Below are 18316 nucleotides of genomic sequence, written 5' to 3' on the forward strand. Positions count from 1 at the left end.
GCAGGGCTGCCTGATCAATGCCTCCCTTTGTTGGGCTCTGCCCCAACCCCCATAGGTCACATGCTTATGGGTAATGGTGACCCATCATCCAATTGATAGTTACACTTGATCATCTAAGTATTACATGCTAGTTCTGAGCGCTCAGTGAAGTATAATTAAAGGGGAACGAAAACTAATTGGGGGGTTTAATTTATGAGGTAGAAATGCACAAAGGAACATGCATTTTCGTTTGAAACTATGAGATGACCTGCCAGACAGGCCGGATAATAGTTTATTATGACTCTTTGAGAAATCCACTGGGCCACTGCTTTATTATCTGTCATGCTTGATTGTCAGTGTCCTTTCCTCCTTTATTTCTTCGCCAGACCCTCTTTGTCTCTTTACGGGGCTGGATATTTACTGAGCCGAGTGCTGTCCGCCGCTGAGTCACAGCACATCCCAGAGTGTCGTATATGTGACTCCTTCACCCTTTATGGGGCTGGATATTTACTGAGCCGAGTGCTGTCCGCCGCTGAGTCACAGCACATCCCAGAGTGTCGTATATGTGACTCCTTCACCCTTTATGGGGCTGGATATTTACTGAGCCGAGTGTTGTCCGCCGCTGAGTCACAGCACATCCCAGAGTGTCGTATATGTGAGTCCTTCACCCTTTATGGGGCTGGATATTTACTGAGCCGAGTGCTGTCCGCCGCTGAGTCACAGCACATCCCAGAGTGTCGTATATGTGAGTCCTTCACCCTTTATGGGGCTGGATATTTACTGAGCCGAGTGCTGTCCGCCGCTGAGTCACAGCACATCCCAGAGTGTCATATATGTGACTCCTTCACCCTTTATGGGGCTGGATATTTACTGAGCCGAGTGTTGTCCGCCGCTGAGTCACAGCACATCCCAGAGTGTCGTATATGTGACTCCTTCACCCTTTATGGGGCTGGATATTTACTGAGCCGAGTGCTGTCCGCCGCTGAGTCACAGCACATCCCAGAGTGTCGTATATGTGACTCCTTCACCCTTTATGGGGCTGGATATTTACTGAGCCGAGTGCTGTCCACCGCTGAGTCACAGTGCTTCTCCCTGTGTCATATATGTGACTCCCTCACCCTTTACAAGGCTGGTTATGTACTGAGCTGATTGTCAGGCCCCCCCACCCTCAATGAAAACAGACCAGCGGGGGTCATCGTTATCACAGTAGCATCAGCACATGCCATGTGAGGAGAGTTATGTGGCCTTTGTGAAAAAGGGAGAAATCGTGAGGCAGGCAGGGGGAGCACTGAAGTCGGGGGGGGGGGGCTGGGGGAGCACTGAAGTCGGGGGCGGGGGGGGGGGGGGGGCTGGGGGAGCACTGAAGTAAAAAAACTAAGAGTCTTTTTCTCATTAATATAGGCATTAGTCAGTGGTCACTAAAATCAGGGGAAAATTGTAAACATGTCACCCGTTACGGAAGAGTTCAATCCTAGAGCATCTCCAAGGCACTTTTGCATTGAGTCCGTGCCTCTGGCCGTGAAAGTGTTCCTGTCCTCCCCACAACCACATCCTACTGCTGCGCTGGCTGCGCTGTGTACTGAGGAGGAGGGTGTCTCGCCATCCACTGCGTACTAATCATGCTTGTCAGAGGGATATTTTCAACTCCAAACACTCCAAAAAGTGCATTTCCATGGAGATTGTTGAAGCCTTATTGCGTCAGATTTTGTTAAGCATGAATGAAAGGGCCGTTTGAAGGTTAAGTCTGCTGTCCTCTGTGACTGTGTGACTCTCTTGGTTCCTTGTGGCCATTTGTGACTCTCAGTGACTCTCTCAGTGACTCTCAGTGACATTCTCTGTGGCTGTGTATGGCTGTAAGTGACTCTGTGGCTCTCAGTGACTCTCTTTGTGACTCTCAGTGACATTCTCTGTGGCTGTGTATGGCTGTAAGTGACTCTGTGGCTCTCAGTGACTCTCTTTGTGACTCTCAGTGACTCTCTCAGTGACTCTCAGTGACATTCTCTGTGGCTGTGTATGGCTGTAAGTGACTCTGTGGCTCTCAGTGACTCTCTTTGTGACTCTCAGTGACATTCTCTGTGGCTGTGTATGGCTATAAGTGACTCTGTGGCTCTCAGTGACTCTCTTTGTGACTCTCAATGACTTTCTCAGTGGCTCTGTGACATTCACTCAAGTGGCATCAGGCCATAAAAGTCTGAATCCACTGAGCTAAACATACAGTTTTTTCTGGAGGGGTGGGGGTGGGGACAGGAGGCCCACAGTTGGGTGGGTGTGGGAGGGCAAGCTGCTGCCCCCCCTCACTCTAGGAAGGGAGCCGCCTTCAGTGCCTCATGAACAGGGAGCTTGCTGGGATAAAATGCTGAGACGAGCAGGTTCCCACCACGGTGTCTCGGAGAGGCAGGGATGGATCCATCTCTGCACCATCAGAGTGTGTATAGTCTCCACCTGCATGTCGTACAGCTTTTGAACGGAGACCCGCTTCAGAGGGGGCCCCCGGGAGGGGGGGTTCCAAGTTTAAGCTGCTGCCAGTGTGTGTGTCCTGTTAACATATCCGTGTGTCTCCACAAGCCTGTGTGTGTGTGTGTGTATGTGTGAGTGAGTGAGTGAGTGTGTCCAGCCCATCTGGAAACAACTTCCCGGCCTCACAAAAGAAACCAGGCATAAATTAGAAGAGCGGGGCCCGATTTATTAGGGGCCGGTCTATGAGTCTCAGGTTTCTAGATAAACTGTGGCTGGCCCGGCATCATCTCCCACTGGCGGGGACAGCGTTAAAGGGGAGGCCAGGGACAACATTAAAGGGGAGGCCGGGGACAGCGTTAAAGGGGAGGCCGGGGACAGTGTTAAAGGGGAGGCCAGGGACAGTGTTAAAGGAAAGCCCAAGAAGGTCAGTTTATTGGGAATGGCTGCTCTGTGTGCTTGCCTGAACACACACAGATAGGCACCTTGCCAAAAACAGCATCGCATACAGTGGGTCAGAGGTGTTCTTCACATATTTGCTTATTGGCTGAATGTCATAAGACAGGTAGAGGAAGGTAGTGATGCGCCATCCCGTGGCAAATCGGGGGCAGCACAGCAGCCCCCCCTGTGCCTCCTGCGTGGTGTCGTCACAGGGCCGCGTCACACACCCCTTTTAGGAAGCCGGCTCCCCTCCCTGTTTAATCAGTCGGCAGTTGATTGGTTGTTCTGCTGTACTTCAGTGTTTGCGTTGCCTTTGAGCTGGACTGCACGGCCTAAACATGTATGTTGGTGCATCACGGGCTTGTGTTGGTCAGGCATGTCATCCTCGCATCACAGATCAACACGCTCTGCTTTCAGACGGCAAATTACCGCATTCTCTGATCAGCGTTCTGATTCCGATCTGCTCCCCTCTCCTGTTTTTAAGCAGCGGGGTGTTCCACGGGTGACGTGAGCACGCAACAAAAGATGAGCAGGTGTCCGAGGATGGATCAGAGTGGCATCGGCAGCCGTCTCGCACTAAACAAATATTCGTCCAGATCCAGTGGCTTTAGTGTCTCATTGGCTAAAATGATCCTGGCATCACGTACAGGGATTTAGGGAACGTTGGTTCTGTCATTGGTCCTGAGCCTGGTGTGTAATAAAAATAAAAGACAGCAAACACTGCAAGGAGGGAAAATCAGCGGGAAGCGGTGCGGGGCAGCTGGGCGGGCGGCGACCCCCTCAGCCTGCGTGACGCCCACGCCGGGATCTGCATGGGTAGGCAAGGGGGCCAAAGCCTCCTGTTCCTCCCCAGCTCAGTCCGACTCCCCGATGTGTGGGATTATCGAGAACGGGGGGTGATCGAGGGCACACAAATGTTCCGGTGGGTTTCCCCACCAGCTGTCGCTCCCAGCATCTGGATTTGTGTCAAATTAGAAGTGACAATTCCCCACCCCCCCCTCGCCTCCACCCCCCCAGGCCCCTTGTCTGCAGGAGTGTCAAAGGGCGGGGTCAGGTCGGGTGAGGGTGGGGGAGGGCAGGTTAATATTTAGCACCGATGCCCCCGCAGTGTAATTAGAGACAAAAGGGCTGCGTGCGGGAGGCTTGCTGTTCCAGCAGGCTGTCGGCAGCGGGATGAGCGGCGCCCGTCAGGACGCCTCGCTTCAGGCCAGAAAGCCGCCCGCTTTGTTCGTCCCGCTCCGTCCACCGGGCCGGCGCCGGGGAAGCGCTTCCTTCCAGCTGCCCATGCATAAAACTTTCAGCATGTGATAAATAACGGGAGCATTCCCTCTTTAAATTGCATTTTCTGGGGAGAGACATAATTGTTATTCTAAATTGCTAACGAGCGCTTTCATTTAGAGGAAATTGCGATGGAAACACTAAAAACAGACCTGCGACGTGAAAAGCCCACAGTGCTTCAGACAAATTGAAAACACTGATTACTTTCTCTTTATTTCTATCCAAAAGCTTCTTTATTGTTAATTTAAAAAAAAAAAAATATATATATATATATATATATATATATATATTAAATGGCCAAAAATTTCTGTTAATCTTTATGTACCTGTAACTGTTTGCATGTGACTGTTTTCATGGGCCACGGGGTTGACCCCATGAAGCATTAATTCAGGCTGATTTGTTAGATCTCTGCTCGCCGAATGGTCAAAGATATGAGGGGAGGTTCACACGGGGAGCTGGTGCTGGGCAATCCCGACACCTGGGCAGAGACAAGGAAGACGCTGTCATTGGCTGCTGAGGTACAGCCCGATCGCCAAGGTCATATCCAATCAGCTGCCACCACCCCGGGCGGCTCCGACCCCGGCGTCGCAGGGCTGAGGTCGGCCGTGCGTCACTTCCCATCAAAATCTGGGCCACTTTGGTTGCCGCATGACTGGCGGGGAGCCGCTGGTGCTGTGGCCGTGTGGGGAGGGGGACTGCCGTTTGAGAGAAAGGCGAGGCGGAGGGGGGACCTCAGCAGTTTTCTGCTGCTCCCGCTCTTGTGTTTTCACATGCTAATCAGCGGCGCCGCTTGTCCACTGCTCCATAATCCCACGTAATTCTCCTCATCAGGGCCGTGTGACCGTCACCATTGTTGTTATCGTGTCGACACCGTCTATGGGACGCCGGGGCTTTCAAGCACGAGCCTCCCTAAACGGATCTCCCCGCCTTTTGTCGTGGCCGGGACCCGCCACGGGATTTGCGGGATCAACGGCGTCGTCATTGCGGGCGTCCCGTGAAAGCACAGGGTTTCCAAAGCTATGCGGCAGGGGCTTTGTGCAGACAGGCCCCCTGCTCCCACAAACGCCCTAAAATCTAACTCGGCGCTGGGCCTTGGCAAGGTCACAGCCAACGGGCTTCGACTCTCCTCCCGAGCAGGAATCCGGGCCCGAGTCCTCAGAGGGAAAAGGCAGAAAGCCGCGGAAAACAAGCGAATCAAAGGCGGCGCGAGGCACCGAGGGCTTTCTGTTCGTTTGTTTGGATTTTTATGCACGCCAGTGAGGTGGGGGCTATGCTCTGCACTGCACATTACTCTAGATGCTGTTCCATTATTTAGGCTCTTTGCTCACATTCAAAACTCCTGGCATGTTACATGTATGTAGAGGAACCTGGCTCGAGTTTTGAACATGATTCCCAGTATTTGATTGGACATCACCGCGAGCGTACTCCACTGCCAAGGGGGGCTGAAGCCTGCTGGATCTGTGTCACGTTCACACCCCAACGCTCAGCAATCGAGCAACATCTGCACAAGGTCCTGAGCGGCTTAAATAAAAATCTGTGTGTATCCTGGACTTCGACACCCTCGCCCTCACTCACAGAAAGAGGGGAAAGTTGGCCGGTTTTAACGGTTTAGTTATCGGTCATATGTGTTTCTTAATGCTTGTCTCGGGTGACCAACTTGTTAACCTTCCGACAGGGTTAAAAGGAGGTATGGTACATGCAGTGATCTTGTAAACGATGGGAGAGATTCTAATCGCATGCAGGATGGAAAGCAGAAGAGGAGGGTCTGCCGCCCCCCTTATCGAAACTGAAGCTGTAAAAATACTTCCACTAAAAGGTGTAAATCGTATAAATTCAACCTGATCAACAAAATTCAGTGTAAATTAGTTTTATCGCCATAAAATAATGTCACCATCAGTTAAACATTTTTTCTTACCTGCTCACTAAACTAACTAAACTGTAGTTTACTACAGTTTTTCAGTATTACTCTTAATATTTAATATCACTATTGATAATTATTGTCAAAGGACTAGTTTCAGTCCTAAATGAGCATTAGTGTGCTTAAAATTGGATTATAGTGTTTTATGGAGACACTGAAAAATGAAAATGTTTGTGTTCCCTACGCACATGTGTGTGTGAGCTGTGCGTCCAGGGTGACGGGGAGGCGTGTTGGGGGGAGGAGGGTGGCATGGAGACGCTCTGGGCCTGTTCCACACAGAGAATCGCGCCGCCATGTCCCAGCGTCACCTGCTGCGCTCCATGGTGGGACAGAGAGGGGTGCCAGATGTCATTAGAGTATAGTAGCATCATTACCAAAGAAACAACATGTTTGGGGGAGACGTCTTGGCTTAAGGTGGGGTGGGGGGGATCCGGAAAAATGTGTGTATCCATTAAATCCCAGGATGGGGCAGCAAACATGCTCTCTGGGAGATGTCCAAAAATACGGCCAGCCAAAAAATAAATTAAAGCACGGCAATTATCGGAAGGGAGAATTAGAGACAGAGAAAGTTTTGCTAATAAACATGTGAAATGCCCCCCGGGGGCCCTGAGTGCTTATTACTGCGCTCTCCTGGATTAATGTTTTTTTTGTTCCCAGGATGTTGTAGGTAGATTTTATTAATTCTCCCTGGCAGAGCTTAATGAAAGTTTTCTCCTAACCCCCCCCCCCCCCCCCCCTTCCTCATTCCTCATCAGATGTTCTGATTAATTTCAGAAGATCGCTTAATGGATGTGTCCAAATTATCAGCTGTGACGGATATACGACAGGCAAGTGGAGGGGTGGAGCAACAATCAATTAAGACCCCTGTCCCCCAACTCCACCCCCCCCCCCACAAATTCCCACAACTCCCCCAGTTCTTGGTTTAGAAACCAAACAGCACTCATCAGTTGTAGGTTTTATCCGGCTGAATATAGGTGAGCACACACCTCCTCAGGAAGGGAGTGGACACAGGGGCTGGGGCATCTTGGGATTTGTGAGTCCTTGAAGATGAAGTATCCGGATTTAGTGACGTTTCAATGTTGTCCTCTCTCCCGACCAGGTAGTCCCTGAGCCGACAGCTGGGTGGAGCCATCGGTGACCCCCCCGTGTCTGTGTGTGTGGATAAAGCATGCCCACAGCATGGAAGTGAAGGAGCGAAGGCCCTATTGCTCACTGACCAAGAGCCGGAGAGATAAGGAGCGGCGTTACGGCGGCACGCCGGATGAGGCAGAGGAGTGCCGTGTGGCCACCCAGCAGTCATACAGCTCCAGCGAGACCCTGAAGGCCTTCGAGCAGGATTCCTCACGGCTGCTTTACGGCAGCCGTGTCAAGGAGCTGGTGCACCGCCAGGCCGACGAGTACGCACGCCCAGGTCGGTGTAGACCCCACCCCCAGCAGCAAAAGCAGGCAACAAGGTCATTCTTCCGGGAGTGGCTTCCCTGTGACACCCTGTGTTGATTTGGTGGAATTTATAGTATTGCATTTGTAAAGGGCCTTCTGGCATCATCTGGCCGTGGGTTCGAGGCCGCCTAAGAAGGGCTGCGGCGGGGGGGAGACTTCCTCTGTGGGAGTGACACAGTGACTCCCACAGCAGTGCCGTTAGTGCGGACCCTGGGCAGCCGAAACACTGACACCGATTATAGGCGAATTAGCTGGCTAAATAATACATAAATAAACAAGCAAAAGCGCGAGGCCCGATTGCGTCATTCTTTCGGTAGCGATCCACTTCCAAGCGAATTGAATTGCCCAGCGAATTAAAAAGGAGAATTAATTAACCTGCCTAAACTAATTTACTGCAATTAGCAATTAAATAACATAGGCTGGGGTTAGGTAATTATCAACGAAGTATAAAAGCATATCTGCTGTGAAGTTAAAACTATTAAAACTAATATTATTATGATTAAAATGACGAGAAGTGATTAGCAAGGTCCCCATTTTAAAAAGGGTAAAAATTGCACTCTCGGTCCGTCACCAGTTTATGAGTTGAGCACCAATGCCAGTTAACACTTCATAAATATTTCAGAGAAAGAGCATAATTACTTAATTGTCTTATCTTTATTTTTTCATTGTATGTAAATTGGTGTTCATTTAAAATTAATAGAATTTTAATTGAACTACACTCAGTATCTTAGTAATTGCCTCTCTTGCGGGGCGGTTCTGTCCCGCTATGTCGCCTCCGTTCACGCAGCGGGATGGCCGCTCTCTCTTTACCGAGTCCGGCTTATTTTACACCCCGAAAAGTAGCGGAGACAGACTCCCAGATCTGCTCCACGCCTAATATGATTATTAGTATTTAGATTAGTATTTATACATTGTAATAATCTACATTCCCCGAATGTGCAAAAGCAGGGGGAAATGATTAAACCCAAATTGAAGAACCTTTTCACCTTGAAATATCGATAGTAAGAGGTAATTTATTTCCGTGTAATTGCAACTGTATTCTGCGGTAATTTGATTGTTATGAACGTCGCACCGTCGGGCAAAACTGGAACGTAATGCATTCGTTTGTTTTTTATTGTTTAATTACAAATTTTATCATTAGTTGAAATAATAATTGAACTCATTTCAAATGATGGCCGAAACTGGGGAATGGGCTGACTGAATCGGCGACTGCGGGCAGCTGTCGGACCTGCCAGCTATTAGCAGTCTACCTGAAAAATGATCCCGAACCGCTAACTGAAATGGGGACTATTTGTCAGGGAGCCTGGCCGCTCTGTACGCACGCGGAGCCCTATTCTTCTCACATCCCCCTATTACCCCTTCTGCTTTTTAGGCGGAACTGTGCTCACGCGTAACAATGCGGTTAATTTTATGGAGCTATGTACTTCTGGCGGGGGCGACACTTTACGCCTTAGATTTAGAGAGACCTCTGTTTCTAACCTGCAGCAGTGAAAACCCCCGTTTCTGTGTCAGGGAGAATCAGTTCCCTGTCTCAAAACGAAGAGGTATCACTGGTATTTAAGGAAATGGAAATAGTTTGCGCAAAAGCATTAACTTTGGGCTGTGGGAAAGCAAGTGAATGAATTATGCATCTGAGGATTAATTTTTTTATTATTATTCTCTACATGAAGAATAGTACACATTTGACTCTGCATGGAATATTTAGCTAAATCTCTCCGAGAGATTTATAGTGATTAAGACGAGCTTCCCTCTCCGCCGCTGTGAAAGGCTCTCCTCCTACCTTATTTTATAACTTTATTTTATATCTGGGACGCAAACGACAACCATAGCTACGGACTAAGATTATCACAAATGATTCTTAAAAAAATATTTTTATTTTCGGCTCTGTGTGTGAATATTTAAGTAATATTGTCTAGCGGAATACCAGATGAGTATTAAACATTTTTAATAGTTCGGTTTTTTCCTTTTCTGTTGTATATTCAAACTCAATATTATGATCAAATTTGTTTTATATTAACACAATTTTAATTATCATCTTTACAGCTGCAGGTTAAATCTCGTTTTTAATGCAATGGATTTTGTGTGTATGTGTTTGTGTGTGTCAGTATGCACACACACACACACACTACACACATACTAATCAGTAATTAGTAAACTATATGTAGGAGTATTATTAAATGATTTGTTGTTCTACTGTTAAATTAATAGGGGATGTACTATTAAATTATACCTATATATAAAACCTTCAGTAAAATGTAATGTAATCTTGCTGTAGAGTAGTTTTCGGGCGCTGTTTTCCCGGTGTTTGCTTTGCAGACTTTAATGACCAAGAAGTGCAGGTTTCTATACTTTAAGCCGATTGTTAACCTTGCGTGCCCGCCAGCTTCCGTGACGCGTTGGCCGGACCGCTGTCTTTTTGCCGGGCCGCTGCGTCTCGAATAACAGCCGGGAGTCAGCCTGTCTGCAGGCTCCGTGTCGTGGCTCGTAAAACAGGTTCGACCGAAAAAAAACCTTGTAAATATTTTTTTCTCCGATTCTGATGAAATTGGCCACCATTGAAAAAGCTATGCCGAAATTCTGAGGTCGCTAATCTGAGTTTGTTACAGTATGATTTAATCCGGGCCGTCATAAATAGATCAGTAGCACATTATCAAAAAATCATTGGGCCTTTTTTAATAGGCTAATAATAAAAAAACGTTGATAGCAAGACAGCCTATATCCCGGCAGTAAATTGTGTTTATTTCGAAAAGGAGTTTCGCATCTGAATATTGTAGATCTGCACACCTCAGATTAAGTTTAATTTTGACGAGTGTCAGCATATTAGACCTGTCTCGTAGTGGTGGGCAACCTAACATTAATTTATCGTCGGCGGTTGTAATTTCAGGTAGCTGCGTGTTAAAAACCCCCAACCCCGATTTTTTTTTTTTTAAGAATTAGACTAGTTTTGTGTTGTTTACCTATCAAGCACGAAGCCAGACCGCAAAATCCTGAGTATCAACCTCAAAATTTATCCCAGTCAGCGAAATGTTCATTTCTACCTTTACTGTTAATTTTATTTTGCAGACCCGTTTGTCCAAAGTGATTTCCTAGTGAGGCAAATGGCACATTACAAACATAGGTGCTGTCGAGGAGTCAACTAGGCGTAAGTGCGGCTGAGCTGAGCTTCCAGTGAATGACCACGTGCCAGTGCCCTACTTAACACTATCAGGCCTATCATAAGGACGGGACACACCGGCGCGACTGTCACGGATGCCCGCGTGTCCGGGGTCCGCCGCAATACGACTGAACAGACAGACGTGAAACGACGCCATTTCAGCCCGCATAAGTGCATTTCAGCTTTCTCAGGTGACTAGACCTTGAACTAAAAACTTAATTGTGTTTTCTAAACAGTTATTATTATTATTTTATTTTATTTTTTTGAAAAACCTTTATATGCCATCGGACTGTTAAAAAATATTGCACTCGCGTAACGCCGTGACCAGCAAACGGTCCATAGATGGATCGGATACGCTGTTCGGGAAAAAGGGGTGCGGCATGGCTGGTGAGGATGAACTGCTTCCCAAAAAAGGGGTTCTGCTTCCCAAAAAAGGGGTTCTGCTTCGATTATGTGTAAAAGATTTGAATTTGCGAAATCGACGTGGACCAATCTACTGTAATCTGACAACTTTGCCGTTCGTACAACAAGCAGCAACCCATCCATTTTCATCTAGTATTATCTGTTAGTTTTTGTTGTTGAGAAGGGCATAGTTATTGACCTACAAGGGTGTAACTTTGGCTGGAATATTGGGGGGGTTGAGGTCTCCACCCATTACGGGGGAAACATGATTATTGGGGGGGTTGTATTAGCTAGTTTTGATTTATTGGGGGGAGGGGGGGGCTACAACCCCCCCACCCCCCCATAATTCACGCCCATGTTGACCTAAATAAATGTTAATTTGTACTCCAAACTATTCAAATTTCAGTACTAAAAAAATTCACTTTCGCCTTAATGTAGTTTCTTTTATATGTACAGTATTTTGTATACCTTAATAATTAAGTTTACTGTAGTTGTGCCACAAGCAGCGTTTCTTGTAAGTATAGAATCGCTGTTTAAGTAGTTAATTGACATTACTACTTGCATTCCAGTTTGGTTGGTTTGTGAACAAACAAACAAACACTCGTGATCTGTATCATGGAGCGTGATTCTAAGCAGTAGCATTTAGTATTTGAGCCATATTGGCCACCCCTAGGTGTCGGCGTGTTTGCCGGGTCTCAGCATGCTTCTTTTCCCCAGACACCAGGGCGTTTGTGTCTGTTTGACCCAAAGTGAGGTCCTCCCTGACAGCCTCGGGCTTCACGCAGTGGGCAGCAGCCCTTAGGCTCTGCGAGGGGCGTCACTGCGTGCAAATGGTGTTTTCAGAGCAGCAGTTTATGCTCTCGCCTTCTGCCACCCATAAGACATCTACGCTATCTGCCGACAGCCGGGACCCCCGGCCCCCTCGCTCAGCCCATTTTTCTGTCAGGTTGTTTTGTGTTTTAATAATGGAAGGGCTTTCAGAGTCACTGGCACTGAGTGAAGAAGGCAGGCGTGGGGACCGGCAGGTGAGGAGGGGCCTGGGGGGGATTACAGTGGGCAGAGCGATGTGCAGCTTAGTGACACACAGAGGAGTTGCTGCATAGCTTCGTGTGGGGGAATTATTTTTTAGAAAGACAACGGGCACCCATCCCAAGCAAAGGAAGCCCGAAGGTTATCGATATCACTGTGTAAATGTGGTGAATGCTTGGGCTCCATGATGAAGGCAGCTGCTTGCACTGTCAGCCTGGTTGCTGGGGCGGCGCTGATGTCACTCTTGGGTTGTCGTGACGTCTTGTGCCAGCCCTCTCTCGCTCGCTCATCCACGCTCTGGCACAGCTGTTAAAAGACTTGGGCCGCCAGCGTGGGTAGGAGCACCGCTGCTCGGTGTGATTCGGCACCGGTGACCAGGTCCTCCGTCTGTCTCTCTGCCCCCCTCCCTTACCCCCACCCCCCCTTGCAGGGCAGAACTTCAGCCTGCGACAGCTGAGCCTCTGTGAGCCGCCGCCCCCCCGCCGGGCTCCCGCCTTCTGCACGGACATCGGCCTGCCGCACCGCGGGTACTCCGTGGGCCCCGGCTCGGACGCAGACGTCGAGGGAGAGCGCCCCATGTCGCCGGAGCGCGCCATGCGGCTCTGGGGTCGGGGGGTGAAGCCAGGCCGCAGCTCCTGCCTGTCCAGCCGCTCCAACTCTGCGCTCACCCTGACCGACACGGAGCACGAGAACAAGTCCGACAGCGAGAACGGTGAGTGTCCTGTTGCGGGTCTGGGTCGCCGGGCGTGGTGCGGCTTTCCGTAATGCCCCATCAGATGAGCCTCATCTCAAAACCAAGTATGTAGGCGGTGGGCGTGTTGGAAAGTCTGAGCTTAAACGAGGCCTTTGATTGTGGAGCTGATTGGCCCTGACAGGCAGCTGCTGACTGAGTTCATGGGCAGTGGGGATTAATCCCCGTTTGATGAAGAAACTGGGGAAAAGTGTGTGGGACAGGGGTAGCGGCCCTCCAGGACGGTGTAAAGCCGTTTCTGATGAAGGCTCCCCTGGGCCACAGTGTAACCGGAGAATGGTGAGCAAGCGCTGGTATACGAAGTCCTCGCAGGTGCAGCGGAGGCTGCGTATGGCTGAGCAGCCTCGCACAATGGCTGATTACCCGAGCTCTCCTGGTCTGAAGTGCAAATCTGATCAGGCCTGAAAGCCAGACGCAGAGAAACACAGCTCTAGATTTGAACCGGATTTTTTTTTGGGGGGGGGGGGGGGTTGTATTTTGTGTTTTTAGTGCAGTGGACTGGACAGCCTTAGTCTAGATTTATAATGTTTTGGACTTCTTCAAACATTTTTTTAAGATTGAATTCCAATTGAATTCCAAAAAATTGATTGTTTTCAAAGATGCCAAATTTGTGTCCTTTCGGCTTTCCTCGGAATGCTTTTTTCCAAAAAAGTTGTCCTGCTGCATCCAGCCAGGCAGACCCCCACCCCGATGTTCAGTATAAATTAAGTAACATAGTGGGGGGGGGGGGGGGGGTGGATTCTTATCAGTAACAGCAAGAGATATTTTTCTTAATTAATTCTGTTTGAGAAGGATAAAGCGCTGAATTTGCTGTTTTTTTAATTCAAATTTTGCTAAACGCTGAGCTTTAGGTGCCTGGAAGTCAGTGTATGTTCTGAATCGTTAGCCGACATCACCCATGGGGGGTGGGGGGGGGGGCGCGCGCTTTGCAAATGCAGATGAATATTGTTTATTATCTGTGGTTTTTCACCCCTCGCTTAAAGCTGTCCCAGGAATAAATGAAGAGGTGTTCTTTTAAGAGAAGTGCCTTTAGCGGAGGGGGGCAAGACAGCCATCGTCTGACCTTGAGAGCCTGCGGCAGCTAATAAGCACTTCGTGTGCAACGTTATGTTCTCCCAGCTGATTGGTTAATCTGCCAGCCCTCAAAATGGCAGCAGCCCTCATCTGACATGAGCCCTGTGCTATGGGTCTCCTCGCTCAGTGGCATGTCGAGGTCAACTCTTTCGACTTGACCAGAGTCCGCCGGCTCCTTTTAAATATCTCTCTGATTTCTTAGGATGTGTGAAGTCTTGAGAATCGACCTGAAAATCCATTTTTTCTTCTTATCGAATGTAACCGTCACTGCGCTGTGGGTTTGGAGAGAGGTACCCGCGGGGCAGGGAGCTGTCCGGCAGGCCGCCTGACTTTTCTAAACGCGAGCCAGCACTGAGGCTCCGGCCGGCTTCGCTTTGAAACACTTCCGCAGCTTTTCCTTTTGTTTTTCGGGAAGCGTAAACAGTAACTTAAGCTGGGTCTCAATATAGGAGCGTCCGGAAACTGTTCTGCAGGTCAGAGCACAGGTTAACGCTGGTGGGGGCCCCACCCTGCTTTGCTGGCCTTTTGTGTGCTGGGGGGCAACCCCGTCATGCACAAAGGGGTCGCACTTAAAGGGCCCGGCGTCCTGTCGTGCCATCGCTGCTCCACGGCAACGACGGGCCGTGTCCAGCGGGATGGAAACGGGACGAGCGGGAGCCTTAATGGCGCTTCCCTCCGCTCCCTGCTGAGACAGAGCAAACACCCTAACTGGACCAGGCTTCTGGGGGGTGGGGCCAGTATGACTATTGAATGTGATTATACCGGCTAAAAGGCCACGGTGGGGTGACTGTAATTTCTATTTTAAGTATTTTCTAACGTACATTATATCTCTGTTGTTTGTTAGCACTGCTCTGTCAGACGTGCAGGGATCCCCCACCCCAGCTGAAAGGACACTCCCCCCACCCCCCCAGTGGAGTCTCGCTTGCTTGTCAGCACAAGCTGCAGGCCTCTCCTCTAGCCTGACTGTACTGTGACGGTTGCTTTCACTCTTCCCTTCATCCGCCTGGGCGTTTGTGTCCAAACCCTCCTTTGCTGCTGAGCCGGTGTTTGAACACGACTAGGGTGTCCGGAAACCTCCTTCGATTCTCGAACGGTGGGGTGAAGCCCCGTGAAGTCATGCCGGGCAGGTCCCTCGCTGGCATCTCCTCAAGGACGTTCGCAGACTGGGTGCCTGATGCTCACCTGCAGCCTGTAAGCCCGCGAGAGCAGAAGGTCTGCACATTCTGCTGAAAAGTAATCTACCAGTGCCCGCTAACCCTCCCCCGCCCCGCCCCGCTGTCTTTTACGTAGTTAAGCCTCTTCTTCTCTGCAGGGAAAAGCCTGAAACTTTAGGTTTCCTAAATTTCATTAAACACATAGGGTTTAGTCCGCAAAGCTAATATCAATGTGCTCCAATCACATTAAGTTCAAAAATGGTATTATGTTGTCATGGAGACCATTGCATCGCTTTAACTATGGAGACCGCCGTGCTGGTCTTGTATTTCAGCGATTTAAAAGGCTTACATTGTACCCGCTGACACACACGTTTCCACCATGGAAGGGCACCATCGCAGGGTCTCTCTTGGGCGTCTCCCGGAGGCAGAGTTCCTCGCCACCACTCCCCCTTCTGGTGCTTTCCGCAGTGTGCAGTGGGCTTCCTGCATCGGGCTTCGGTGATGCCGCTCCAGGGCCCTCTGGATGGTTTGTCCTGGGGGAGGCTAAATGCAGACAGCCTGCTCCTGATCTGTTTCATGGTGTGGAGTTTTCTGGGTATGTGGCTTCCTTTAAGAAGGATAAGGGCTCTGTCCTGCATCGCTCTGAGTGCCATGCAGTGCGACATGCACCGATTCCCATAGGAATCCCCAATTTGTTATATCCCTTAGCTGCCTTTTTGTCCACAGAGTGCCGACTCTCTTCCATTCGGCGCACGCTCACGCACGCGCTCATCACATGGCTGCGGGCCGCTCAGCGAGCGGGACGGCCCTGCAGCCATCGTGTGGGGCTGGCGGCGCTGGCTTCCCCCGCTCCAGAGGGGAAGCGGCCGTCGCTCTAATTGAATCGCGGATTTATGCGGCCGGCGAGCAAGAGCATGTGCGGCTTTGCCGCGCAGGCCGGCTGCCTTGTAACAGGGAGCCCGCAGCTCACAGTCGCTCCTCTGACAAGGAGCCGGTGTGGAAATGGTCCTGCCGTGGCTCCTGGGAGCCGGCCTGTCACCGGGGCGCGCCGACGTAAACCTGTCCGTGTTGCCGCAGTGAAAGGCTGCTTGTTTCCTGGTGGTTTTCCTGGCACTCCGCATCATGTTCTATGCTGGGAGATGTCCATGGGCATCAGGGCAGGGGCGGCATCACCCCTGACTCCTGTTACGCCTCCTGTTACGCCTCCTGCATGCCGGTGGAGGTCAAGGATCATAGACAAAAACGCAGCCTTATATAAATGCTGGCGATGTCGGCTTCGCCGTGCTGCACTCCCAGCAAATAGAAACCAGACGGGACCCCAAAGCTCACCGGGTCAGCAGGCGGGTGGGGGTGAGTTCCCGTGGCCAATCACAGACCAGGGGCCCGCGGGGAGGGACCTCGGGAACATGGCTTGCGGTTTCAGCGCTATCTGAACGGGGTTCCACGTGCAATGCAGATGTGTATGTTTGTCGGGGATGGGGGATGTGATGCAGCCTGAATAAAATCTCTGAGGTTTAGGACACACATGCCGAAAGTTGAGGCAATGTAGGCGTGGCCTGTGTTTGGTGGGCGATTACATCACTTCCTGGCTCCTCTTGGAGCCCCCGTGCTGTGGGTCTGTGGGAAGCCCACTGGAGAACCTTGTGAGGTTCGCGAAGCTGCTCGAGGAATGAGCCACGTGATATTTTACTCCTTAGGAAAAAAAAGTGGCCTGATGGAGAACAAAGGAGGCCGATTTATTGCATTTTATAAAACCCAGGATGTGGAGGAGGGCAGGTCATTATCATCCAGGGCCAGCGGCCGGCACGCCATGGGAGCGGCTCTTAGTCCAAATGGATCCATGCAGGCCCCAACCCGGGGATCCCGCTGGCAGACGGTGAATTCAGCCCTACTCATCATCCCAGTCACAAGCATCCCAGGCTCCATGATATTCTTTTTAGGGGCTGATTTATGAAGTCCAGAGAAGGGGGTGGAGCCAGAGTGTGTGTGAGATGTTTTAGGAGAAGAGAAATTGGCCGGGGTACAAGTCACCGTTTATCTCCCTGGAAAGCCTTCCCTCTCTGTCACTCTTATCGTTTCCAGCAAGAAGCTGGGAGACTCTTCGGCGTCTCACGTCAGGGCCTTATATCTCTAGCTTTTCATTCCTTTGCTCTTTTTCTCCTATCTGACTGCTTTTCGAGGCATTCGGGCAGCCAACTGCTTAGCCAAAAACGTGTCCGACTCCCCCTGCCAGCGTTGTCGGTGTTTGGCCAGCCCGAGGGGGGGGGGGGGGGGCTTCCCTGCCACCAAGCTGGACAAGGGGCGCTGACCTCACCGGCAGGTCACATCCCACTCAAATTGGTCTCACATGTAGAAATGCGACTTGGGCTTCCTTGGGGGGGGTGACTGAGGAGCCCAGGAGGTTTGCATCACGATGTAGGCCAACATCTACAATTATGGACTTTTACGATCCCTTCCCGAGAGCGGCCTCTGCCTCAGCAGCGACGCTAATTGGCCGGCTGTGCATTAATTACTTAAGAGGACACAGATTTCTCAGCCATGCAGCCCCATCGCCAGCGCTGATGTGTAAGCAAACTCTGTTATTGTGCAGGTTTATCCCTGTATTTTTGTGGGACACTGTTTGCTTTCAAACAGCTGCTCGTCGCTGTTTATTTCTGCGCCCGTTTGAAGAGGAGCTGTGTGCCGCGGGGGGGGGGGGGGGGGGTCAGCGAAACCCGAGGCTTTCCTGGGAATCGGACGCGGCCCCTTTCAAAGGACAGCCCTGTACTGGCTTTTTAAACATGCCATGAAATTCCGCCTTTAATAATCTCATTCCACTTTTTTCCCCTTTGGAATTGAAGCATTTTCAAGTTTCTCTTTATTTTGGGAATTTTTTTGCTGACTGAAGCAAATAATAGAGACAGTGTTTAATTATTTGTGGTCAAGTTGGTGTGGTCTTTATTAGAGAGGTGTAAGGGCGTCTTCATCAAAGTCAAATAAATATTGCTTGTGTTTTATGTGGAGTGTTGAGTTACAATTTTTTTGGTAGAATAATGAAGCGCTCTTTCAAACACGCCTATCTGTTAAAACAAAGAGCTTGGGATAGATTTTCCAGTCTGATCAGTCTGATTTCCAGTCTTGTGTGCATTTCATGGTGGTTCCAGGTGTCCCTGTGACAGGCGTGTGACTCGTATTGTCACCCAGACGCATGCTGGTGTCTCTATCAGTCACTCTTGCCACGTCTCTTTGGCTCAGCTCAGAAG

The 18316-nt window shown here is 50.1% G+C and overlaps 1 protein-coding gene across 1 annotated transcript in view; it reads left to right on the forward strand.

The window, feature by feature from the left end:
* Positions 1-18316, forward strand: part of LOC111845786 (teneurin-3-like) — a 301519-nt gene that overhangs the window by 171534 nt on the left and 111669 nt on the right. Inside the window, exons 11-12 of the mRNA XM_072707755.1 lie at positions 7170-7481; positions 12526-12807. Coding sequence (XP_072563856.1) covers positions 7250-7481; positions 12526-12807 — 514 coding nt within the window. The 5' untranslated portion in view covers positions 7170-7249. The remainder of the gene's footprint in view (positions 1-7169; positions 7482-12525; positions 12808-18316) is intronic.

This window comes from Paramormyrops kingsleyae, chromosome 25, assembly GCF_048594095.1.
Source record: "Paramormyrops kingsleyae isolate MSU_618 chromosome 25, PKINGS_0.4, whole genome shotgun sequence".
NCBI classification, from domain to species: Eukaryota; Metazoa; Chordata; class Actinopteri; order Osteoglossiformes; family Mormyridae; genus Paramormyrops; species Paramormyrops kingsleyae.